This window comes from Lutra lutra, chromosome 11, assembly GCF_902655055.1.
Source record: "Lutra lutra chromosome 11, mLutLut1.2, whole genome shotgun sequence".
NCBI classification, from domain to species: domain Eukaryota; kingdom Metazoa; phylum Chordata; class Mammalia; order Carnivora; family Mustelidae; genus Lutra; species Lutra lutra.
The window spans coordinates 63958017-63983988 of NC_062288.1; the positions used below are offsets into that span (position 1 = coordinate 63958017).

Below are 25972 nucleotides of genomic sequence, written 5' to 3' on the forward strand. Positions count from 1 at the left end.
GGGGCGCCTGGGTGGCTCAGTGGGTTAAGCGGCTCCCTTCGGCTCAGGTCATGATCTCAGGGTCCTGGGATCGAGTCCCACATCGGGCTCTCTGCTCAGCAAGAAGCCTGCTTCCCTCTCTCTCTCTCTGCCTTCCTCTCCGTCTACTTGTGATCTCTCTCTGTCAAATAAATAAATAAAATCTTAAAAAAAAATTACACTTACCTCTCTTATAGCAGAAAATGAAGACCTAAGAACCTCATTTTGCAAATCAAATAATTTGCTATATGTAGTCGAAGTCAAAATGCACAGTGAGTAAAAAGGTGATTTTTAGATTTATATTGAGTATTCTCTAGCTTTTACAGGAGTCGCACATTTTAGTAGAACTTCTGTTTCTCAGGAAAATTTTGGCTTACTAGTAATCTTCTGTTAATTTTCTTTTATTCCTCTAATGAAGATTTGTAGGATAGGTGACAAGATGATTTCTGGACTCTAAAGAGAGTTAAGGTTGGGTGAGTGTATAATCTAAAAAACCTTCATTGGAAACCCTTTGTGGTATAGCCAGGTTGGGTATAGGGAATGGTAACACAGTCCACTCAGACAACAGAACTGACAGGTCAGTTCAGTCAAAAACTATGAAACTTTTGCCAGAGACCTAATTTGTCCAATAGATGTGTAATAGTATTGCAAAAGATAGGAATCTAGTTCAGCTATATTTTTTTTCATTTTTTGATTGCCCTTCCTCTTGTCTTATTTTTATAAAATATTGAGAATATTGTTGATTTTGCCAGATGGAAAAGTATTATAAAAAAAAGTGTATTAAAATTTCCAAGTATATGTAATATTTGTTCTTGAGGATTTTCCTCACTTCTGCACATCAGTGTCTTTATTTTTTATTTTTTAAGGTTTTTTGTTTTTCTTTTGTAATCTCTACACTCAACATGGGACTTGAACTCACAACCCTGAGATCAGGAGTCAAATGCTGGGGCGCCTGGGTGGCTCAGTGGGTTAATAAGCCTCTGCCTTCGGCTCAGGTCATCATCTCAGGGTCCTGAGATCTAGCCCCGAATTGGGCTCCCCCGCTCGACAGGGAGCCTGCTTCCCCCTCTCTCTCTGCCTGCCTCTCTGCCTACTTGTGATCTCTCTCTCTCTGTGTCAAATACATAAAATCTAAAAAACAAACAAAAAGAGTCAAATGCTCTTCTGACTGAGCCAGCCAGGCACCCCTCAGTGTCGTTTTAGATGTCCTACAACTGTGCTTTCTTAATCCTTTAAAATCCAATTGTTTTGGAAAGTGAGTGCGTTACATGCATTCTTAGAATGTTCTAGAGACTGCTGTTTCTTTAATCAACATAGCAAGTGTTTCAGAGGCTCTAATAACGTAAGATTTCTCCCAGGATGGGTTAATCAACCACTTTATTCTCCAGTTTAAGATTTTACTACAGGTGTAAAGGATTTAAAGTGCATGGCTCATTGAATTGTGATTCTGACTTCAGTTATTTTAGGCTGTGTAAGTGTGCTTTGTTAAACTACTCTTCCAAGTATTCAGAATGCTGTTGGTCTTGTTGATCTCTTCTTTCCATGTCCTGAGATTATTCATGGTGAAAATTCCCATACTCAGTTGTGGATAGTAATTTTTACATTGACGTGCACTGAAGTAAAACTTTGTTTAAAAATAATGCCTTTCAGCAATCTGCTGGGTTAATAAGCATGATAACTTAACATGGGAGGATGTACTAAATCTTCGTAGACTCTTCTGTTATAAAGGTACTCAGTAGTGATATGATAAGGAAGTCAGGTAGTTTCATGTGAACCACAAGGTTAAAGGCATCTTCTAATACAGTTGTGTTGAAGATCCCCAAACTAGGCATAGAAGATGATCATTCATCTTGTTTCCTGCATTTTTCCAACTTTCAGGCCTTCAGATGTATCTTTTTTTTTTTTTAAAGATTTCATTTATTTATTTGACAGAAAGAGGGAGAGAGAGAGCACAAGCAGGGGGAGCAGCAGGAAGAGGGAGAACCAGGCTCTCTGTTGAGTGGATAGCCTGATATGGGCTTGAACCCAGCACCCTGGGATCATGCCCTGAGCCTCAGGCTGGTGCTTAACCATCTGAGCCACCCAGGCTCCCCTCTTCAGATGTATCTTAACGAAAAATTCTTTCTTCTAAGTTAAAATGAACATCTAAGTTTATCACTTGATCATTTTTTCACCTAGATTTGTGGGAGTGAATTCTTCTGTAGGTTAACAGGTTAGTTTCTAGTGATGATTATTCTGGTTTATTGATATACTTAGCATTTAGATCATTTTAAGTGAAAGTACTAACCTGACATTTAAAATAGTTTTGAACTATTTATCCATTCCAACTCTTTTGCTGAACTTTTTTTTTATTTTTAATTTATCATTTGGCAAAGGACTCTTCTTTCCCCCCTCCTTTTTTTTTTTTTTAAAGGACTCGTCTTCCTTAAAAGCTCACCTGCAATACCTTGGGGGAGGGATAATAAGAGAACAAAAACTTTTTGATGTGGTGTAATTTATGGACACCTTATCTGTAGTAGTTTGTTACAGATTATGTGTTCCAGACTTTTGTTCCTTATTTGTGGTGGTAAATAAGAAAAATGTATTTGTCAGATTAGCATGACTTTTGGCAAAATTACCAAATAAATATCAAACTTTTAGATTCTTTCAAAAATAAATTAGAACTTTTTTTTTTTTTTTAAGAGAGGGAAGGCCTGAGGGAGAAGGAGAAAGAGAATCTCAAGCAGACTTCATGCCAAGCTTGATCACACAACCCTGAGATCATGTTCTGAGACGAAATCAAGAGTTGGTTCCTTAATGGACTGAGCCAGCCAGGCATTCCAGATTGGAACTTTTTTAAACACTGAAATTAATAGGGAATCGTTATTTTTCAAAGTGGTACCGTAAAAAGTTGGAATTATTACTTGATTTTTTACCACTGTTCTGATAGAGTTCATAGTTTTGTATACATAGCTAGCTGTTTTATTGTTTTTTTTTTTTTAAGATTTTATTTATTTATTTGACAGAGATCACAAGTAAGCAGAGAGGCAGGCAGAGAGAGAGAGAGAGAGGAGGAAGCAGGCTCCCTGCTGAGCAGAGAGCCCGATGGCTGATGGCTCGATCCCAGGATCCTGAGATCATGACCTGAGCTGAAAGCAGAGGCTTTAACCCACTGAGCCACCCAGGTGCCCCATGGCTAGCTGTTTTAAATTCTTGAATAACCTGATTTACCTGGCTATACTTCTTTAAAAAATAGAATTATGAAAGAACTAGAACTCATGTTTATACTAGTTCCAAGGTGAATAAAGCAACTGGAGAAGAGAAAAGGATAACTTTCCTCTTGGTCTGGGTGGGCTGAGCATGGGAAAATCTCCATGAGTAGCAGAATGTTACATTGCAGATTCAGGGCTGGATTGAGGAAATTGGGGGAGGGTTGTTGGCTTATGTTAGAGTGATAGTGCCAAGCCCTGACCCATTGAGGTTTTGGTGACAAATGGATGCCCAACAAGCGTACAGTTTTGGCACCTGCTGTTGATGGAATCCTGTGGTGACCATGCTGAAACATTGGAGTATTGTTTGTGATTCTTGTTGGAATAGAAGCCCTTTGGGACAGAAAGAACAAACTTTTGGGGAGTTAGAGGTTAGGGAAGGAATAATTAATCTAAAGATTCTTTTTAGTTACTCAGAGAAACTGTCCTGAAACAAGATTTCATTTTCTAGCCTCTGCTGGCATTTTCATTTCTTGGACTTGATTAGTTTGGTAGAGGTTTTTGTCTGATTTTAGTCATGCTTTTATATACCAAAATTGTGAAAATCTATGACTTTGCAGGGCTGGAACCTTAGCAGTGGAATAGTTTCTTTTAGGCCTTGGCATCATAGCTAACCAGGATGGGTGTCAACCTGTGTAATGGAAGTTTAGAAATAAGTGGAAGATTCTTTTGTTTTCTTTTAATTCCTCCCAGGTAGCTAGAAAGTGCCTAATAGGGCCTAAATTTCTTTGGCTTAAGTCTTTGATTCCCTAGTAAAATGCTTGTTTTGTGAATAACCTTCTTCCTTATAATATAATGTGATTCACATCCTTGGAGGAGCATGGATTTTTGCTAGACGAGGGAAGTCTACAGAAGAGCTATGGTCTACTGGGGGTTGAGCACTACAAGAGGAAGATGAAGACATAGAGCAAGAGGAGTCTTCATAATTTTGAGAAAGACTGGCTCTATTATGTTCTTTGGTTAAGATACCATCAGGTTGGGGCACCTGGGTGGCTCAGTGGGTTAAAGCCTCTGCCTTCGGCTCAGGTCATGATCCCAGGGTTCTGGGATCGAGCCCCGCATCGGGCTCTCTGCTTGGCCGGGAGCCTGCTTACCTTCCTCTTTCTCTGCCTCTCTCTCTGCCTGTCTCTCTGCCTACTTGTGATCTCTGTCTGTCAAATAAGTTAAAAAAAAAAAAAAAGATATCAGGTTAAAAGCGTGATTTGTTCTTGGGATATTTTTAGAGGATGTTATTTAAATTGATATTTTGGGCAATTTTTAAAGCATTCCAGTTTAAAAAAAAAGGCATTTCTTATGATTAGAAATAATATGTACTCACCAATAAAGAAGTAAGAAAACATAGAGGAAAAAAAGAAAAGAAAACTAACACTTAAAGTCCTGTATCCTAAAGAAATCTGCTTTTTTTTTTTTTTTTAAAGATTTTATTTATTTATTTGACAGAGAGAAATCACAAGTAAGCAGAGAGGCAGGCAGAGAGAAATCACAAGTAAGCAGAGAGGCAGGCAGAGAGAGAGGAGGAAGCAGGCTCCCTGCTGAGCAGAGAGCCCGATGTGGGGCTTGAACCCAGGACCTGGGATCATGACCTGAGCCGAAGGCAGCGGCTTAACCCACTGAGCCACCCAGGCGCCCCAAGAAATCTGCTCTTAAGACCTTGGTGACTATCCCTCCTTTTTTTTTCCTTACAAATATACATAGCTTTTTCTAATAACATTATACTGTAATCAAGTTCTATGACCTGCCTTGTTATGTAACTGTGCCAATTAGTATCTTGCATATTAGTAAATATTGAAATATAGCATTTTAAAGTAGCTAAATAGTATTTTGTGGAAATCTTAAATTTTTCTCCTTTTTAGAAACACAGGTGGTACTCCACATTTTTTGCTGTTTTGAATAATGCTACAAAGAACATCCTGTGGTGGAATCATTGCTCCTTTTTGCCTGAATATGGAGATTTCATTTTAAGCCATCTTTTTTTCATGGAGATCTTGGTAAAACAGATTTTGAAGCAGAACATGCTGAACACAATTTAAGTTATAAGTTAGTCTGGATGATTCTCCCTTCATAACAAATGTTACTTGTACTGTGGCATTCCCAGTTTATTTTAACATATTTAGCATATGCCTTCTGACTCCTGCTGGGTTTTTGATAGAGCGCGAGATGACTGAGAAGTTAGCAGGCACTCTTCAATGTTGACCCAAACATGGAGTTGCAGTTTTCAGCTTTCCCTCCCTGCTTTCTTACTGGTTGCTTTTTTTCTTCCATAGACTGGGAAACCCCACCTTCTAAATATATTAGAACTGTGTCTGAAATAAAATGACTTAATCATAGGTTTTAAAGAAGACCTAAAGCCTTTTTGTTTTATGATAGTTGGTTAGTTGCTTTTCTTGCTTATTTCTGGCTCTTTTTTTTTTTTTTTAAGATTTTATTTATTTATTTGACAGAGATCACAAGTAGGTAGAGAGGCAGGCAGAGAGAGAGGAGGGGAAGCAGGCTCCCTGCTGAGCAGAGAGCCCGATGCAGGACCCGATCCCAGGACCCTGAGATCATGACCTGAGCCGAAGGCAGCGGCCCAACCCACTGAGCCACCCAGGCGCCCCTATTTCTGGTTCTTTACAGTGGTCTAGGTGATTGTCAGAAGTCTGACTTCTGAATAAACTATGTTTGGGTTAGATTTCAGATACGGTTTTCTGCATTTACAGTTTCTTCATCCAATTGATGCTCATTGTTGCAGGGTATATTAAGTATTTATATATGAGGAAATGACTGCAGGGTTGTTAATGAAACCTGTTCCTGCCCCCATGGCTTTCACTGGTGATAATCAGTAATTTGTTCGACTCTGATGGGGTTAGTGCACTACCACAAGTTGGAATTTTTTTTACCATGTGAAAGTTCAGTATAAAAATGTTAGGGGCACCTGGGTGGCTCAGGGTGTTAAGCCTCTGCCTTCGGCTCAGGTCATGATCTCCGGGTCCTGGGATTGAGCCCTGCATTGGGCTCCCGCAGGGAGCCTGCTTCCCCTTCTCTCTCTCTGCCTGCCTCTCTCTGCCTACTTGTGATCTCTGTCTGTCAAATAAATAAATAGAAAATCTTTTTAAAAATGTTAAAAAAAAAAAATAGGGGCACCTGGGTGGCTCAGTGGGTTAAAGCCTCTGCCTTCGGCTCAGGTCGTGATCTCAGGGTCCTGTGATCAAGCCCCACACCGGGGACTCTGCTCAGCAGGGAGCCTGCTTCCTCCTCTGTCTCTGCCCGCCTCTCTGCCTTGTGATCTCTCTCTCTGTGTCAAATGAATAAAATCTTTAAAAAAAAAAAATAAAAATAAAAAGTGTTAAAAAATAAAATTACATATAAAAGATTGTTAAGGTAGAGTTCATTAAAATAAATTTATTTAAATCTTTTGTTAGGAAGTTTCTAATTAATTTTTTTCCTGCAAGAAAATAGTTTTTGAAACTGTGATATCATCTTTGTATATATTTTCAATAACCTACAGATAAACAATGCTCTATTTTTTTCCTCTCATCCAAAAAAGTGGTGTCAGGGCACCTGGGTGGCTCAGGTGGTTAAGCAGCCAACAGGGTTTCTGCTCAGGTCATGAACCAAGGTCCTGAGATTGAGCCCCACCATGGGCTCCACGCACAGCCCCGAGTCTGCTTAAGACTGTTTCCCTCTCCCTCTGCTCTCCCACACCCCGATATAAACAAATAGATCTTTAAAAAAAAAAAAAAAGACCAGTTTCTGTCATTCTACCATGTTTTATACAAATCCTTGTCCTATCTCTTCCATTAGAGGAACTTTGTATATAATATTTCTAATATTCCTTTGTACATTCAGCTCTGATAGATTCTCTTTTATCACTCTCTGTTTGAATAATAGAAAAGTGTATCTGGTAATTAAGATTCCCGAGTTTTAGCTTGGCCCTAATGGTTATTAGATGAGTAACCTAGGGCAAGTTGCCTGATGTTTATGGACTTCAGTTTCTTTGTCTATAAAGTGAGGGTTCTAAGTAGGTGATTGCTAAGATTCCCCTTCACTTACATTATTATAAAATGAAATAAAACATTTGCTAAATACCCATCATCAGAGCCTACATTCAGAAACATATGCTTCAATTCAACAGGCAGAACTAGTGTTTGTTGATAGCCGTCTGAACAGAAGAACTTTCTGAGATAATTCTGTGTCTTGATGGAGTAGTTGCCTGTAGCTGTATAAATCATCAAAATCAATGAAGTCTGTACACTTAAGATCTTAGCCTTTTATACTTTTTAATAACAACTCAAATCTAAGTGCTTAAAAGTTATTTTTTAGGGTTAGCTCAGTCTACAGAGCACGCAGCTCTTGGTCTTGGGGTTGTGAGTTCAAGCCCCATGCTGGTGTAGAGATTACTTAAAAATAAATCTCTAAAAATAAGGTTTTTTTAAACTTTTCTTGTAAAAAACCACAAAATTCTGTATCTTTTTTTTTTTTTTTAAGATTTTATTTATTTGACAGAGATCACAAGTAGGCAGAGAGGCAGGCAGAGAGAGGTGGAGAAGCAGGCTCCCCGCCGAGCAGAGAGCCTGATGCGGGGCTCAATCCCAGGTCTCTGGGATCATGACCTGAGCTGAAGGCAGATGCTTTAAACCCACTAAGCCACCCAGGTGCCCCATTCTGCATCCTTCAATACTTTTGAAAGGGCTATTTCACGGGTGCCTGGGTGGCTCAGTGGGTTAAACATCTGCCTTCGGCTCAGGTTATGATCTCAGGGTCCTGGGATCAAGTCCCTCATCAGGCTCCCTGATCAGCAGGGTGTCTCTTTCTCCCTCCCCTTCTGCCTCTCCCTATGCTTGTGCTCTCTTTTTCTCTCTCTCAAATGAATAAAATATTTAAAAAAGCTATTTCAAAAACTATTATTCATACGATTTTCTTCATTTAAACTCCTACTTGTGCAGAGCTGACTTAGCAAAAATTCTCCATTTGCAGTCTTTGAATTTTGAGTGTTAAAAGCGTATAATTGAGAAAAAGAATAGCTCAAAGAAACGATGGCTCATTTTTTATGTCCGCTTTTTATGTATTATGTTAAATAAGCATGGTATCTTCAGAAATATAAAAGCTATAGCTTAATACAAAAACCCAGATATCTCTTGGATGCTAGTATAACTGGAAGCATAAATTTCCATTAAGTACAGTGATTTTCTCCACTCTTTGTAATCAAGTTGTAGCAACAATTCTAAATTCCATAAAACGTGCCCTAAATATAATTCCTGCCTTTGTGAATGACTTAAAAAACTAGTAAGAATTTATAGCAATATAAGGTTTAGTGACCATGCAATTTATCGTTGCTCTTCTATGAAAATATTGTTAGCGATAGTATTAGCTGCCATTTATGGAATGTTTGCTATATACTGAGTACTATTAGATATTTATTATCCCATTTATTCCTCTCAATGCACCAAGGTTTCATTAGCCTTCTTTTATAGATAAGTAAATTGAGGTTTAGCAGTATTTGATTTTCTTAAGGTATAATTTATCAACAATAAAGTACATACAACTTCTGGGTGCAGTTTGATTGATTTTTACATACACATGTGTGTAATCACCCTCCACATCAAGAGACCATTAATTTCAGCACTTCAGAAATTCCAGGCAGGCGCCTCCTCCTGGTCATGACTTGCCTGAAGGTTACCACTCTTCTGACCTATGTCACCATAGATTTGTGTCTTGTGTCTGATTTGTTTCACTCAGTGTTATGTCTAAGATTGATCCATGTTGATTTTGTCAGTAATTTCTGTATAAGGTTGTATTTGTATGCCATCCTTGACCCTTTCTCCTATTAAAGGACATGTGAGTTGTTCCCAGTTTGGGGATATTACAAATAAAACATTTTACTTTAAAATTTAAGTGCTTGTTTTTTTTTTTTTCTTAATTATCAGGTTTAAGTTTATGAAAGTTGGGTTTTTTTTCATGTAGTTATACACATTTGTGCTATATGACCAAAGTGTTTATTTTATTTGGAACCTAGGATAATATAGGAGTTCTAGATTTCTGTAATGTAAAAGGATCCTAGAGAGTAAAATACGTTTCAGGTCCTTCAAAACTATTTTTTACTTTTGAGTAAGACCTCATAATTAGCAAATACATTTGAAGCTATCTTTACCAAGTTTTACATAAAGTAGCACTACAGAAGTAATCTGGTATTATTGGAAATAAATGGCACTTTATTTTTCTGAAACACAAATTCATTGTTTCCATATCTGATGGCATTTCTGATTTGTGAGTTGTAGATCTGCAAATAATGGTATTTCAAAGAATGCCAAATCCTTATAATAAGGCTATATATTCTCAGATATATTTGAGGTGAATGGAGATGAATATTTACTAGTAGAGTTTCTCAATTTCATTCTTCATATATAGTTAAAAATTTTTCCTTTCTGGAAGAAATAATTTTAAAAAGAGCATGGCTATGTAAAATCTATTATAGACTTTTAATTAGCTGTGTATATAGTTTAATTAGCTGTGTATATAGTTTCATGTTAATGAATGTGTATGTTTATGTAAAGTTTCAGTAGTTTTAAAGTAGAAAAACAGGATAATGAAGTCTTAAGTGCCTTTAGTATGAAAATCAGCTTCCCATATATTATGTAGTTAATATTGATACCAGCAAAATATCTTGTTCTTCCATATAATAGTCTTTTGTTTTTAAAAATTTATTTGAGATATGATCCCAGGATCCTGGGATCGAGTCCCACATTGGGCTCTCTGCTCGGCGAGGAGCCTGCTTCCTCCTCTCTCTCTGCCTGCCTCTCTGCCTACTTGTGATCTCTGTCTGTCAAATAAATAAATAAAATCTTAAAAAAAAAAAGAGGAATAAAGAGAGGACATTAAGTTTAAAAAAAAAAATTTATTTGAGATACAGAGAGAAACTCAACCCGAGATTGAGTCACATGCTTTGCTAACTAAGCCAGCAAGGCACCCCTAAAAACATTCTCTATTTAAATTAAAATACACATCATCTGTTTGTTTTTTTAGTAATCCAAGTACCTCAACTGTCTTTTTCTTTTTTGTTTTTTGTTTTGTTTACAGTCTTGAGGTCTTTTAATTTTTTTACACTTATCCTGCCATGAATTTGTAGGGAATGGGTTCCAGCAGCTCGGGCTCCTTACCATTGGTTCCAGCAGCTCAGGCTCCTTTCCATTGGTTCTCACAGAGTGTGCTTCTCTTGGTGGAGCAGACTAGCGCTTCAGCTGAACCAAAGTACCTTTCTCTTTGGCTTCCTTTTTCTGATAATTTTCCTTCACATGCTTTAGGAAGCTATCTCAGCTCTTTGAGTGCTCAATATGTTTGGTACATAGGGGCGCCTAGTGGCTCCCTCAGTTAAGTATCTGACTCTTGATTTTGGCTCCTGTCTAGTTCTCAGGGTCTTGAGTTCAAGCCCTGTATTGGGCTCCATGGTGAGCATAGAGCCTACCTAGAAAGAAAAAATATATATCCAATACTTACATTAATTCTCTTGGCAAGAGTCTTGCCCTTTGTCTACAATGACAACAGCATGCTGGGTAACACTGTAGACTCTTCCAATGTTGCTGTGGTAACGTTTGTGGGGCATTTTGTTTTGAATAGTGCCAATTCCGTTCATGTCCACGATATCACCTTTCTTGTAGATTTGCATGTATGTGGCCAAAGGAACAACTCCGTGTTTTTGAAAGGCCTTGAGAATAGAGCTGGTGCCTCTCTTCTTTCCCTTTGTGTCGGTCATTTTGGTGAATGACTGGAAGATGACCGTTCCAGTTGAAAGGCCCAAGTATCTCATCTTAAATAAAGGAATGTGGAATGTATAATAGTTCTTTAATTCTAGGAAAAATAGAACTGGCAGCCTTTATTGACTTAAAGATAAAAAAGCACATGTTTTAAACTAAGATACTTGTTTCATTTAATTTTTGTTTTGTTTCCATTTAATTTTTAAAATGGTAAAACTTAGTTTTAATTGTTAGGGCTCAATAGTACCATTGCATTTTTACAGTATACACTTTATTTTTCTAGGCATCCAGAGCACTCATGAAACTATAAAATAATGTATCATGCTGAGGTAGAAGAGTGCTAAGCACAGTCTGTTTCAGAAATAAACAGATGACAAGTATAGTCATTTCTGGTGACCAGGCCCCATCCTAAGGCTTTTTAGTAGACCCACACCACCAAGTCCCCTCATTAGATAAACGCAGATACAGTTGAAATTGTCTTGTAAATAACAAAAGGTGCTCCTTCACCCATGAAATTCCAGGGTGTTAGGAGTTGTAGGCCCAGAACCAAGGACAGGACCCAGTATATATTTTTTATTATGCCTTACTTGAATAGTACTAAACAGTTTATAAAGATGTAAGAAGAAAAAAAAAAAAACAGAAAAAAGTTTTCAGCAGTAGAGGATTGATTAAATCTTGAAACGATACTAAATCACCATGAAAATTTTGTGTATGTGTAGACAGAGAACAGAGTTTGTGTGAATTGTTTTGAACTTGATGAGCATCTTCAGCAGTTTCCGAATGCAAGAATTTGTTGGTAGCAGATAACACAGCCGAAGAAAAGAATTCGAGAGAGCTGACAACACAGTACAGGCAGTATACAATTTATGAAAAAGTTGTGTCCCAAAAGTTAGCTGTTTGAAATTTTGAATATAGTGCTCGCTTTGGCGGCACATATGCTAAAATTGAAATTTTTAATACATTCTCCCTGTCAAGGAACAAAAATTCAACAGAGTAAATGTGAATATCTAATTAGCTTTATTAAGTGATTTGTTGAATGGGGTAGTATCCTATCCAGTAAGTAGTGGAGAACTCCAAAGAGTGGTACAAAATGGAAGGATTTTATAGAAGGCGGGTAGGGCAAGGAAGTTATTCGCAAAAGAAAAGGAAGGATTATTCCAGGGCAGGTCACTTTACCTTCGGAGAAAGGCAGGGTGTTCTGTTAGGTGAATTCTTCATCTTCCTTTGCAGGATAGAGAGGGCCAATATGACAGATTACCTGAAAGAGTGATGATCAGAAAGTTCCAGACTCACTAGTTAAGACTGCATTTTCAGAGAGGTTGAAATTTATGATTAGGTTAGGTATTAAGCCGGGTTTGAGGACTTGGCCTAAGTGGCTTGGGCCTGGGGGTTTCCTTTTAACACAAAGAAACAGTATTTCAAAGTACTCTGGGCCCAAGTCAGCCTAAAGTCAACCTAATTTTAGCCATGGAATTCTTGGAGTATATGTAGTATCAACACTTAACAACAATTTTATGAGTTGATTTCATTTTAAGTTCCAGCTAGAGCCATACAAAACATCTTCATTCAGTAGAATGAGGAGTTGGAAGAATATATTGAACATAGCAAAGCATCAGATATCAAACTCCGGCTTAAACAAGTTGGTAACTTGTTAACTAAATCTTCAGAAAAGAAGACAGATTTCTGTATCTCTGTATATATATCTTTGTGTCCCAAGAGTCTAGGATGGAAATAAGATTTCTTCAAAAGCTAGAAGCTGTTTGTGGTTTTCTTTTTTTTTTTTTAACTCTAAAAGCAATGCATATCCATTTAAAAATAAATACGAGTTTACTTAAAAGTAAATTATAATCTCAGTTTATTGCCAAGTGATGCAGAAAAATTATGTGTATGCACATGCAACACAGTTTGTAAAACACATGTGGCCAAAAAATTAGCAGTTTGTGAATATAGATGAAGTTTATAAGGTTGTTTATATTCTTTCAACTTCTCTGTAAGTTTGAAATTTTTCTAAAAAAGAAGATGGACATTAAAAAAAAACCAGAAATCAGGAATATTCCTTTATCTCCAATCCCCAACCCTATTCACCCTCCAGAGGTAAACTGTTAGCAGTTAAGCTTGTATCTTTTCAAGCAAGTTTTTAAAAAACTGATTTAGAAAGATACAGTAGTATAGTTTTTTAAATAAATGGAATCATCGTATATGTAGGATTATACTATATTTACTGATACTGTGCTTGCTTTTTTTTTTTTTTAAGATTTTATTTATTTATTTATTTATTTCACAGACAGAGATTACAAGTAGGCAGAGAGGCAGGCAGAGAGAGGAGGAAGCAGGCTCCCTGCTGAGTAGAGAGCCCGATGCGGGGCTCGATCCCAGGACCCTGGGATCATGACCTGAGCCGAAGGCAGAGGCTTTAACCCACTGAGTCACCCAGGCGCCCCGTGCTTGCTTTTTAAACAACAGTATGTATTAGTTTTCCGTTGCTCTGTAATAAATTACCACAAACTTAGCAACTTAAAATAACACAAATATAGAATTCAGGAGGTTAGAAATCAGAAATGGGTTTCTCTGGGCTAAAATCAAGCAGGGCTGTGTTTCTTCAGGCCACTTAGGGAAAATCGATTTCCTTGCCTTTTTCCTACCTTTTAGAGTCTCCTTCCATCCTTGGCTCATGGTTCCCTCCTCAGTCTTCAAAACATCTTGAAGCTTAGCATCTTCAGATATCTTTGACACCTCTCTCTTAAAAAGACCCTTGGGAAATCAGTGGCCCACCTCAATAACCCCCATCTTAAGATCTTTAATTGTGTCTGCAAAGTCCCTTTTGCTTTAACATACAGACAGATTTCAGGGATAAGACATGGACGTTTCTGGAGGGTTTTTATTTTACCTACCACACTACATACCATACCTAGCTTGCTTTATCAGTATATGTGAATCTAACATTCTTTTTAACAACTGTATAGAACAGATATAAAATTTGTGTAATCACTCATGAATATTTAGGTTTCCAATTTTAATGTGATGATAAGTCCTGCTAGGAACATTTTTGTACATATCTGTATGAATATATCCACGTATCTGTGGGATAAATTCCTAAAACTGAAATTGCTGAATCAAAGGGTGTATGTGTTATTGATTTGATAGTATTGCCAAATTGCCTTCCAAACTGTTGCACTAATTCACATTACCGTAGCCAAGCCTATTTATTTACCCATACTCTTGTAAACACAAAATAATAATCTTTTTTATGTTTTTCAATATATGAGTAAAATTTTTTTTTATTCCAAATTGCATTTCCATCATTAAAAGTGAGGTTGAGCATTGTTGTTCTACTTTATTTTGGAATTTCATATTAAACATTCGGACATAAAGAGCAACGTACTTCATGATGGACTTGTGAGAATTTGGGTCCAGAATGTTTGTATTTACTTAAAAGCATATTTACACTATACTAAACATTTTTTAAATAACTAGCTATACATTAAGGTTAGTGGCTTCCCAAAAGGAAACATGTTGTAATAATTACCCATACTTCTTAATAATAAGTGTATATTGGGCTTTGTTGTTGATTACATAAGATATAATGATTATTTCCTTATTTCTAGGTTTTGTTTTGGCTTTTTGGTGTTGAAGTAATTCTGAATTGGGATTTTTTTTTTTTAACTCTGTAACTACCAGCTTCTTCATAGTATCAGCTTTGAATATGTCTCCATTACTTCTTTGTCACATTGCACCTTCTTCCACACAATATGTGAAACCTCTGTGATACATAGAAAAGATGCAGAGAAACATGAAATGTAATTTGAGATTATCTGTACTCAGCCTTCAGCCAATTAATCTTAAATGACTGATCTCTGAGAGAAAAGTTAGTCCATCCATAACCCAAACCTTTAAAAAATCCTTTCAAACTGAAAACAGAGATTTCTTCTGAAAGTGGGGGCAAAAAGATGACTAGATGGCTAGAGTGGTAGTGTCAGGGGTGGGAGGGAGTCTTCTCAGTGAAAGAAGTATCTTTAAGGATTTTGGATTAAGGATTTTGAGTATCTTTAAGGATTGTAAATATGGAACTAGGTCACCTATTTAAAAGTCATTTTGAAAGCCCTTTTGTAATTCTCATGCGACTCAAGTGATAGCTTGATTCATTCCACTATAAAGTGTGGGAAGATAAACCATCATATCTTTCCACATTAAAGGTAGGATCTAAAAGTGATCTAAAAGTGATTCTTAATCTCACGTTCAACGTTAGTGAATACAATTGACCCTTGAACGATGTGGCAGTTAGAGATGCCATGTATAACTTTTTTTTTTTTTTTTTTAAAGATCTTATTTATTTGACAGGGAGAGAGATCACAAGTAGGCAGAGAGTCAGGCAGAGAGAGGGGGAAGCAGGCCCCCTGCTAAGCAGAGAGCCCGATGCGGGGCTTGATCCCAGGACCCTGAGATCATGACCTGAGCTGAAGGCAGAGGTTTAACCCACTGAGCCACCCAGGCGCCCCGCCATGTATAACTTTTGACTCCTCCAAAATTTTACTAATAGCCTGTTGACTGGAAGCCTCACTGACAACATGGACAGTTGATTAATACATATTTTGAATATTATTTGTGTCATATACTGTATTCTTACAATAAAGTGGGCTAAAGAAAATGTTAAAATCATACAGAAGTGAAAATACAGTACTGTACTATATTAAAATTTGCCTATATGTTGACCTGTGTGGTTGAAAACTATATTCAAGGAGCAACTGTATATTATTATTATTATTGCATTATAAATTCCTGTATAAATATATATATTTTTTTAAAGATTTTATTTATTTGACAGACAGAGATCACAAGTAGGCAGAGAGGCAGGCAGAGGGAGAGGAGGAAGCAGGCTCCCCACTGAGCAGAGAGCCCCAGGACCCTGGGATCATGACCTGAACCGAAGGCGGAGGCTTAACCCACTGAGCCACCCAGGCTCAGTGGGTTATTTTGAAAGAAAATTATATTTTGAAAGAAAATTAAATGTAAATATATTTTGAAAGAAATATATTTTGAAAGAAAATTAAATGTAAATCACCTAGAACTTCTAAGTCAATATAATAATCCAAATCCTGTGCATTTAATTCTTCTTTCCTCTCCAAAAGTCTCGTTGAAATAACAAAAATAGAAACACAGAGAAAATGCTGATAAACTCAGGTAATTGGAAACTGAAAGTGTACTAAAACTGTTATTTCTAAATGACATAGTGTTGGAAAGATTTCATTGAACTTTTCATTGATGAATTCTCAATATTAAAAAATTATCTGAAACGTTGATTAATGCCCACCCATTCTCCTGCCAACCCATCATCAAAAATATAGCTCAGAGAGGCGCCTGGGTGGCTCAGTGGGTTGAAGCCTCTGCCTTCGGCTCAGGTCATGATCCCAGGGTCCTGGGATGGAGCCCCGCATCGGGCTCTCTGCTCAGCAGGCAGCCTGCTTCCCTTCCTCTCTCTCTTTCTGCCTTTGTCTCTGCCTACTTGTGTTCTCTGTCAAATAAATAAAATCTTTAAAAATATATATATATAGCTCAGAGCTACAAGTATTATGAGCAAGGGAGCCAATTGATGAGAAGCAAACCTAGATCTTCGCTCAAACTTCTCATTCGTCTTTGTTGGACCTCTTCAATTCAGTAGGATGTTGGTTTTTCTCAGGGCTTCATGGTTGTTTGATGATAATTCACAAATGTAAATCTCCAATCTTGTCACTACCACTTTACCTGCTATCCTCCTATGCATATTAAAATCTGAACACCTTTAAATCAGGGGAAAAGACTTACAAATCTTTCCTCCTCTTACTCCTTTTTTCTTCTTCTTATGTATAGTAGGTTTGCTGAAAATGCCAAATGGCATCAGTAAGTGTAGCTTATCCTTACATCTGTCATTCACAGTCTAAAAGTATTTTTGCCAGGGGACGTCTGGATAGCTCAGTTAGTTGAGCATTGGACTCTTGATTTTGGTTCATATCGTAATCTTAGGGTCATGAGATCCAGCCCTGTTGTTGGCTCTGAGCTAAATGTGGAGTCCACTTGGGATTTTCTCTCTCTCCCTCTGCCCTCCTCCCCATGCGCACTCTCTTGCTCTCTCTAATTTTTTTTTTTTTTTAAGATTTTGTTTATTTGCTAGAGAGACCAGAGAGAGTGAGTACAAGCAGGGTAGGCAAAAGGAGAAGCAGGCTCCCTGTTGAGCGAGGAGCCTGATGTGTGGGCCTCAATCCCAGGACCCTAGGATCTTGAGCTGAGCCAAAGGCAGACGCTTAGCCAGCTGAATCACCTAGGCATCCCTAAAGTAAATAAATCTTAAAAAATTGTTGCTGCCAGGGCACCCGAGTGGTTCAGTGGGTATGGGCTTGAGATACTGACTCAGGTCATGATCACATGTGTTGCACTCCACACAGCGGGAAATCTGCTTGAGAGTTTTCTCCCTCTCTCTCAAATTAAACAATCTTTCTTAAAGTATTTTTGCCTATCAGGATAAAATGCTCCCTTGATCATGATAAAACCTTTTGGCTAATATTCCTTACTATTTTAGGTTGAATTCTCTTACCCGCCCCTGATTCCAGGAGATGGTCATGACAGCCCCACTTTACCTGAAGAATGGAAGTATTTGCCCTTCCTTGCCTTACCAGATGGCGCACACAACTACCAGGAAGGTATGTAAACAATGGAGCAATTAGTAGGTGCCTTTTTTTTTTTTTTTCTAATTTACCAAGACATCTTAGAGTCTAAGTATTTTGGTAAATGAAAGGCCTTTGGCTTCTTGTGACTACTCATAAAATATTTAAATGCTTGTTTGGAGATGACTAGTCATGCACTAGAAGATTTCCAGAGGAGTGCTGGGTTTATGTTGGTAATGGTAATGAGCGTTAGCTCTTCTTTTGCCAGGAGAGCAAAGTAAGTGGCCAGATTAGGACATGTGCTACTGGTAGCACTTCTTGCATTTATCCTCAGACTCCTTTCAGAGGGAAACTAAAGGGCTTAGCTGTACTAGCTACCAATTGCCTAGGGCTCTAGCTGCAGACATACTGATTAGTACTCCAGTGCCCACCTGGGATTACCTCTCCACCCCTGGAACCACTGCTATTACAGTGCTCTGCTTAAAAGTTAACATGCAGGGGGTGGCTGGCTGGCTTAATTGGTAGAGCATGCAACTCTTGATTTTGGGTAAGTTCAAGCCCCATGTTGGGTGTAGGGATTACTTAAAAATAAAATCTGTTTTTATTCTTTTAAAAGGATTTTATTTATTTATTTGACAGACAGAGATCACAAGTAGGCAGAGAGGCAGGCAGAGAGAGAGGGGGGAAGCAGGCTTCCCACTGAGCTGAGAGCCCGATTCGGGGCTTAATCCCAGGACCCTGAGGTCATGATCTGAGCCGAAGGCAGAGGCTGAACCCACTGTGCCACCCAGGTGCCCCAACCTACAGAAAAATTGAAAGAATAGTATAGTGGATACCCCACAAATTATATTTATGTGTGTGTACAGTTTTGCCTCTCCTATTTGAAAGTCTAACACCATGTTGCAGATATTATGACAGTTTACCTCTAAATACTTCAGCATGCACTTTTAAGAATAATAAGCTCATTCCTCAGGCTAATTTCCAGTACCATTATGACAGCTAAGAGATTTAATAGTAATTCAATAATCATCTTAATTATCTAATCTGTGTTCAAATATCTCTAGTTATTCTAAGAATTTCTTGGATCTATCCAAGATTCATGTGTTACCTTTTGTTTGTATGATTCTCTACCTCTTTCAATCTGAAATAAAGTATATTCTTTTTTGTTAAAATTTTTTAAATTTAAATTCAGTTAACATAATGTATTATTAGTTTCAGAGGTAGAGATCAGTGATTCATCAGTCTTATATAATACCCAGTATTCCTTAGATCCCATGTGCTCCTTAATGTCCATCACCCAGTTACTTCAATTCCCCACCACCCGCTTCCCTCCAGCAACCCTCAGTTTGTTTCCTATGATTAAGAATATCTTATGGTTTGATAAAGTATTTTCTGAGATAAATAATTGTAGTATCAGTTTTAACCTGTTATATAATTCAGCCCTGTGGGCTTTTTGAGAATGTGCATGACTGAATACATACTAAAGCAATAAGATGAATTCTAAGAAACCAGTGATGCTAGAGGTAGGTATGACATGGGTTCCTTGTTATATCATCATTTTGGTTATAATTAACTGTATTATAATATTTCAGTTTACATTATTTATTAATAAGGATAATTCACTTTGGTATTTACATTTTTCTGTGTATCTCTTAGATACTGTCTTTTTTCACTTGCCACCCAGAAATGGAAATGGAGCCACAGTATATGGTATCTCCTGCTATCGACAAATTGAAGCCAAGGTATGATAGTTACAATGAACAACAACAACAAAACACTGATATTATTTTAGATTTTTATAAACAATTTGAAGTTGTTTTCCCTGTAGTACCAGTTTATTCACATTACTGTTTTTGTAAGTTGACATGGGTAACTATAATTACCAAAAAACATTTTGCCCATTGTTTTTATATAGCAATAACTAAATTATCCATTTGTCTTCAAAATACTATATTTAAATTTTATAGTGTTCTTGAATTTTCTTTTCTAGTGTTTGGTATATAATTTTAGAAAAATGAAGTGATAATGTATGTTATTCTTTAAGCAGCTGTTTACAATTAGTGGAAGGTACTTTAGTAGCTTTGAAATACGTGCATTTTGTCTTAATTATCTACACCTAAGGTTTTGTTGATTCTTAAATTACCTGCCAGCCAATTCCTGAATACTGTAATAACTCTAATTAATAAATTAAGCCAAGATGGGTAGCTTCCCCTTTCATGCTGGTTTGCTCCTGAGCAGCACTAGTTTTTTGTGGTGAAGATACTCTGAGTAAAAATCTCTTGCCTATCATGACATCATTAATACTCCAAAGTAGTGAGTGTTTCTCAACTTCACTATACATTGGAGTCACCTGGAGAGCTTCAACTACTAGAGCTGACTGGGTCCCAGCTCCAGAGACTTTGATTTAATGTTCTGGTTATCAGGAGTTTTTAAAAGCTCCTTGGGTGATTGCATTATGTAGCCAAGATTGCAAACCACTGCTCTAAAACAGTGATTTTTAACCGGAATTACCTGGAGACTTTTTATTTATTTATTTATTTATTTATTTTCTAAAGATTTTATTTATTTATTTGACAGAGGGAGAGAGATCACAAGTAGGCAGAGAGGCAGGCAGAGAGGGAGGAAGAAGCAGGCTCCCTGCTGAGCAGAGAGCCCGATGTGGGGCTCGATCCCAGGACCCTGGGACCATGACCCGAGCCGAAGGCAGAGGCTTAACCCACTGAGTCACCCAGGCGCCCCCCTGGAGACTTTTTAAATACACACCTGGCCTTTCCTTCTGCTATGACTAAATTAGAATATCTGGGAGTAGAGCTTAGGCAATTATAAGTCTTAAAAGCTTCCTCAGGTGAATAATTAACTTCATCTTTTAATTTGTTAGCTTTTTATAATGACCACTTCAATCATGCAAATAAATTAAAAGAATTATATGATGAACACCTGTATGCCCACCATTCTAGATTCAACAAATGTCAGCATTCTAGCCCACGCACTTTGAGAATGTGTCTGTATTTTTCCCTAAGTCATTTCAAAATAAATGGCAGGTGTAAATTCCACCTTAAAGTAGTTAACGACTGTAAAATCGCCCTTCATGCACAGGGCCTGGAACATCGGACACATCTAGTAAAATATTTATGGAATGAGTAACTGGATTTAAAGATAAAGATAAACCTGAGAGTAAGAGTTAGTCTGATAGCTTTGTACGTTTGATTGCTTCGTATACTGTTACCCTTAATGTTTCTCTGAGATGAACCGAATTGCCCCCCGCAATCCTGTTCTTGGATATCTGTTCCTTTTACCGTCATATCCTATAGGTTGTGTAAGCACTAGTAAAATTCTCCAAAGCTGTCAACATTAATGACAGTTGTCATGCTCTGCATAGCCTTTAAATGGCATTTCATACTGCCTGTCTTCCTCACCCCCTGGGTCTGACCCACTCGCAGTATATGGAGGTTGCCATTTTCTCCAAATTTTTCTATCCTCATCCGATAACTAGAGGGATAAGACAGGTACCAGAAGGACCTAGAGTGTAGAAGAAAGACTGATTCCCTTTGAGTGAAAGTGAGACCTGATAGATGAGTCCGATCAAGGCAGAGAGGTAGAAAACAGATTGAGGGAAAGCTCTCTGTCCTTGACTTAGTTTAATGAAGAGTCGTCAGTCATCAGCCAGTTGAAGACACTGAGGTTCCTTTGTCCTTAGGACAGGTCCAAGGAGGTGTCAGGCAGTAGTACACTACAGAGGGGAAGAATAGTTCTTACTTCCCTCACAGAATTATCTGAGGTTGATCAAATGAAGGCTTGTTCCTTATTAGCAGAGAACTATAGACATCTCATGTGGTCATCCTCAGAATCCTCAAGGCTCAGGGCTGGGCTGCAATACCAGTTTGCCAGGATAAAGTCCGGGCAGCATAGAATAACCACCTTATCTTCTCCACACTCTGTATGGCCTGACTGTGCAGGTGGGGAGAACTCAGTCTAATTAAAGATTGTGCAGTTCCTAGTGACAGGTGCCAAGAGGTTATGATACAGGTTTCTTGGGTCTGATGTACAGTGTGAATAAATGCTTGCAGCTCTTAGCCCTTTTCAATCAATGAAGCACTTTTTTATTAATATTTTTCTTTGTGTGTAAAGGAGGAACCGTAACTCTCTGTAGCTGCACATATAACCCTTTTCTCCTAAAGAGGAGTCAGTCAGTGCTCCTGTATTTTTCATTTTTGGTCAAAGCAGGAAGTAAATACTTTAGAACTGTTAAATATATAAATAAAGTGAATAAAGTTTAGTGTTCCACATGGTAGCATTTGCTAACACACACGAAAAAAAGAAGAACCACCTTAACAAAACTGTTGCCAGTTCTTCCATCTTGGGAGTTTTTGTCATGTCTTAAACTAACCTCTTCTCACAGGAACAGTAGTCTCTGAAAGGGTGCCCATTTTCAAACCAGAATCAAGGACATTTGATTTGCATTATGGGTGTTGCAACTTACATAGAAAGTATTCTCCATCATACAATAAGTTCCTTGAGAGTAGGGATTATCTCTCGCGGTTACATTCCTAGTGCCTACCAGATTCTAGCACAAAGTTTCCTGGCTGACTCAGTCAATAAATATTTTCTGAGATTCTCAATATATTTGGAGTTTAACTAAAGGTAAGAAATTTTTTCTATCTTCCTGCTATTATTATGTTGAAAGATGATGATTTTAAAATATCTCTATGGAATATTTCTAATAATGACTGTTCACATAGGCATTGAAAGTACGGCAAGCAGATATCACCAGAGAGACCGTTCAGAAAAGTGTCTGTGTTCTAAGCAAGTTGGTAAGAGACCAAATAACTTGTTAATGTGTTTGTTAAAAATTCATGGCAGATTTTTACATGAGAATAAGGCACTATTAGAATAAGGAGAGATTTATGGAAACAGTAATAGATTAAAATTCATTAGGGGCTCTTATTTATTGTCGTGCATCTCCTCTTTCTCTTTGCCTTTCAGCAGTGTTATTCTCATTTGCCCCTCTATCCACAACTAGATAAGACGAAGGAAATCTCCTAGCTAGGTATTCAGAAAAGAGGTTGACACTTGACCAAAATGAGGTAGCTGATATATTTCATTTATCCGTTTTTATTTTGCTTTTAAGACTTCGGGTAAATAATGTATTACTAAAACTCAAAATATCATAAGCGCTCAGATTTTATTGATGATTTAAAAGGACATGACTCTTGCTATGAAAAATTGTAACCTTAACCTGCTCTTTAAAAACTTAAAATTTGGTGAACCATGAGAGACTATGGACTCTGAAAAACGATCTGAGAATTTTGAAGGGGTGGGGGGTGGGAGGTTGGGGGCACCAGGTGGTGGGTATTATAGAGGGCACGGATTGCATGGAGCACTGGGTGTGGTGCAAAAATAATGAATACTGTTATGCTGAAAAAATAAAAAAAAATTTTTAAAAAATAAAAAATAAATAAAAATAAATAAATAAAAACTTAAAATTTGGGGGGCTCTTGGGGTGGCTCAGTGGGTTAAGCGTCTGACTCTTATTTCAGCTCAGGTAATGATTTCAGAATTACTTGAGATTGAGCTCAGGGTGGGGCTCTGCACTCAGCAGGAAGTCAGCCTGGGATTCTCTCTCCCTCTGTTCCTCCCCGTACTCCTGTGGGCATGCTCTGGACTCTCTAAAAATTAAATAAAATCTTTAAAAAACTTAAAATTTTTGAGGAACAGAAATGACATAATGAATTGTACAATAACGTACTTTAAAATTGTTTCATCTGTGTACAGGTTGATCAGATGCAAGTGTATATTTTAACTTTTGTTTTTTGAAGAAAATATATAACATCTCTTATTTTTCATAGCTCTTCATTAAATCATTTGTAATGTTCCTTTTTTTTTAAACTAATGGGATAATAACACCTTTACAAATAACATCAAATGACTAATTCTAATGTAAATATAATCTCCCAAATCTCCTTTATGGGGAGAAAATCTAGATCTCAATCATATTAATTATCTTATAGCTATATGATTACTGAATACAGACGTTTCTGCATTTAACCTAAATCAAAATGGACTCTTTCATTTGCTTAGTCACCAAATGTATGTAGATTTTGTTTAATTATTTCTTCTGTATTTCCCAGTTTCTTTCTTTTCTTTCTTTTTTTTTTTTTTTTTAAGATTTTATCCATTTGAGAGACAGCTTGGGGAGGGGGTGCAGAAGGAAAAGGGGAGGGAGAAACAGACTCCCCACTGAGCAGGGAACCCAAGACAGGGCTCGATGCCAGGATCCTGAGATCGTGACCCGAGCTGAAGGCAGTTGCTTAACAGACTGAGCCACCTAGGTGCCCCTGTCTTGTCCAATTTCTTATATCCACAGACAGTTTAAATGTAGTTTGTTTAATATATGTTGAATTTTGCAAAATAGGATTTCTTTGGGCTTTTACTACTAAGCTTAAAAAAAAACCCCTAAATAATGATAGTTTATACTGTGAGACTTAATAAGATTTTGAGGATCAGATATTGCTTCCAAGATCATAATTTTAAATAGAGGACAAGAATAGACTTCTTAAAAAAAAATGGTTGTTAAAGACCCCACTATCAGAACATTGGTAGATTGCACCTAGATAGTTTCCAGAAGGATAGCCTAAAAAGTAGACATCAGTGAATACTTTTTTTATACTGGGCCAGATGATCAAGGTATAGGAGTACCAGATATTAAAGCAAGTGTGACATGCTGAAAGACATCCTGAGTAATCTTTCTTCAAAGAAGAATTATAATAACAGTAAATACCATTCATCAGGTCCCTGTAGGTCAGGTATTAATCCTATACCAGATACTTTTTAGATGTAATTGTCATTTGAATCCTCATATTAAAGAGTGAGATCTAAGTATTTATTGCTCTTATTTTACAAATAAAGATGAAAGAAAATAGATCTCTCATAAACTTATTATGTGATAAAATTGGGGTGAAAATCTGATTTTAGCTGTCTTTAAACAGCATAAGGGATAGGGGAGCTAGCTCACGCAAAAGTGTTTGGTGGTTCATAATGATTATAGTCTTTATATATAAAAACATGAAAATATATATAAAATATATATTTAAAATATATAAAATGTGATTATACTTTATTTTTTTTTAAGATTTTATTTATTTATTTGACAGACAGATAACAAGTAGACAGAAAGGCAGGCAGAGAGAGGGGGGGGAAGCAGGCTCCCTGCCAAGCAGAGAGCCTGATGGGGGCTTGATCCCAGGACTCTGAGATCATGCCCTGAGCCGAAGGCAGAGGCTTAACCCACTGAGCCACCCACATGCCCATATATTAAATAATTTAGATGGTAATAATAACAGGGATATTGGTGGGGGGAGCTCTTCCGGTATTGTTTTAATTAATTAGAGTATATATACAACATGGTCTCTGCATTCTTAGAAGAACGCAGAAATCAGGAAACATCTAGGAAAGAATATTGAAAATAAAAAGGATGGAAATAGTAGAAGAAGGTCTTAAATAAAAATAAGAATTAAGGAATAATTTTGTTGAAGGATGAAAAAGAATATTTTCATAAAGGACACAGACTAGTTGTTCCAAGCCTCTGTAGAATGCAAAAAAAGGGAAATGAACTTAGTTTAATTATGAATGTTCAACTAGATAATAAGAACTGGCCATTATAAGGATGATTGTCACCACACACCAGCAGAACAGTTCAGAATTAGAATGTTTTAAATTTTGTAATAGCCAGCATTTAAATGCTTTTCAAGTGCCAGACACTCTGAGTGCTTTCACCTGTGTTACTTAATTCTGGAAACAACCGCATGAGATGTACTGTCTTTTCATATGCCAGTGTTCACATCAGTAAGCAAATGTGAAAAGGTTCTGTGCCCAGGTTATGTCACTGAGTGATAAGAGCAGAAGTGTGTCAGGCACTTTCTGGCAGCAGCCATAGAGCTGGAACAGGTGATTTAACAGCTTTTAGCTGTAAATAATAATGATACTAAAGATGAAGTGAGTTTTTCCTCCCTGTTCTTTCAATTACAAAGTTGTAAGATGTCTGTTATTATTATCAAACTAATAGTATTTTTTTTCTCTAAGCCTCTCTATGGCTTACTTCAAGCAAAACTTCAGCTCATTACACATGCATATTTTGAAGAGAAGGATTTTTCCCAAATTTCCATTCTAAAGGTAACTATATCCCTCTATAGATATATTTGGCTGAAAACAGATTCATGAATCATTTACTCTCGTCAGTAATACTGTGAAGATAATCTTGTTAGCTTAAGAAAGACATTCTTCTTTGAAAGTAATATTGACCCTACTATGATCCAGCAATTGCACTACTAGTTATTTACCCAAA

At 37.2% G+C, this 25972-nt stretch overlaps 1 protein-coding gene across 5 annotated transcripts in view; it reads left to right on the top strand.

Annotated features, from left to right (window-relative positions):
- The window catches only part of AVL9 (AVL9 cell migration associated), a 62614-nt gene that overhangs the window by 4766 nt on the left and 31876 nt on the right, over window positions 1-25972 (top strand). For all 5 annotated transcript variants that reach the window (XR_007121387.1, XR_007121388.1, XM_047694218.1 and 2 more), the window contains exons 2-5: window positions 17547-17667; window positions 19288-19373; window positions 22371-22442; window positions 25711-25800. Coding sequence is in view for 3 of the 5 variants with exons in the window: in XM_047694218.1 (XP_047550174.1) it covers window positions 17547-17667; window positions 19288-19373; window positions 22371-22442; window positions 25711-25800 (369 nt within the window). In the remaining 2 variants the exon portion in view is untranslated. The remainder of the gene's footprint in view (window positions 1-17546; window positions 17668-19287; window positions 19374-22370; window positions 22443-25710; window positions 25801-25972) is intronic.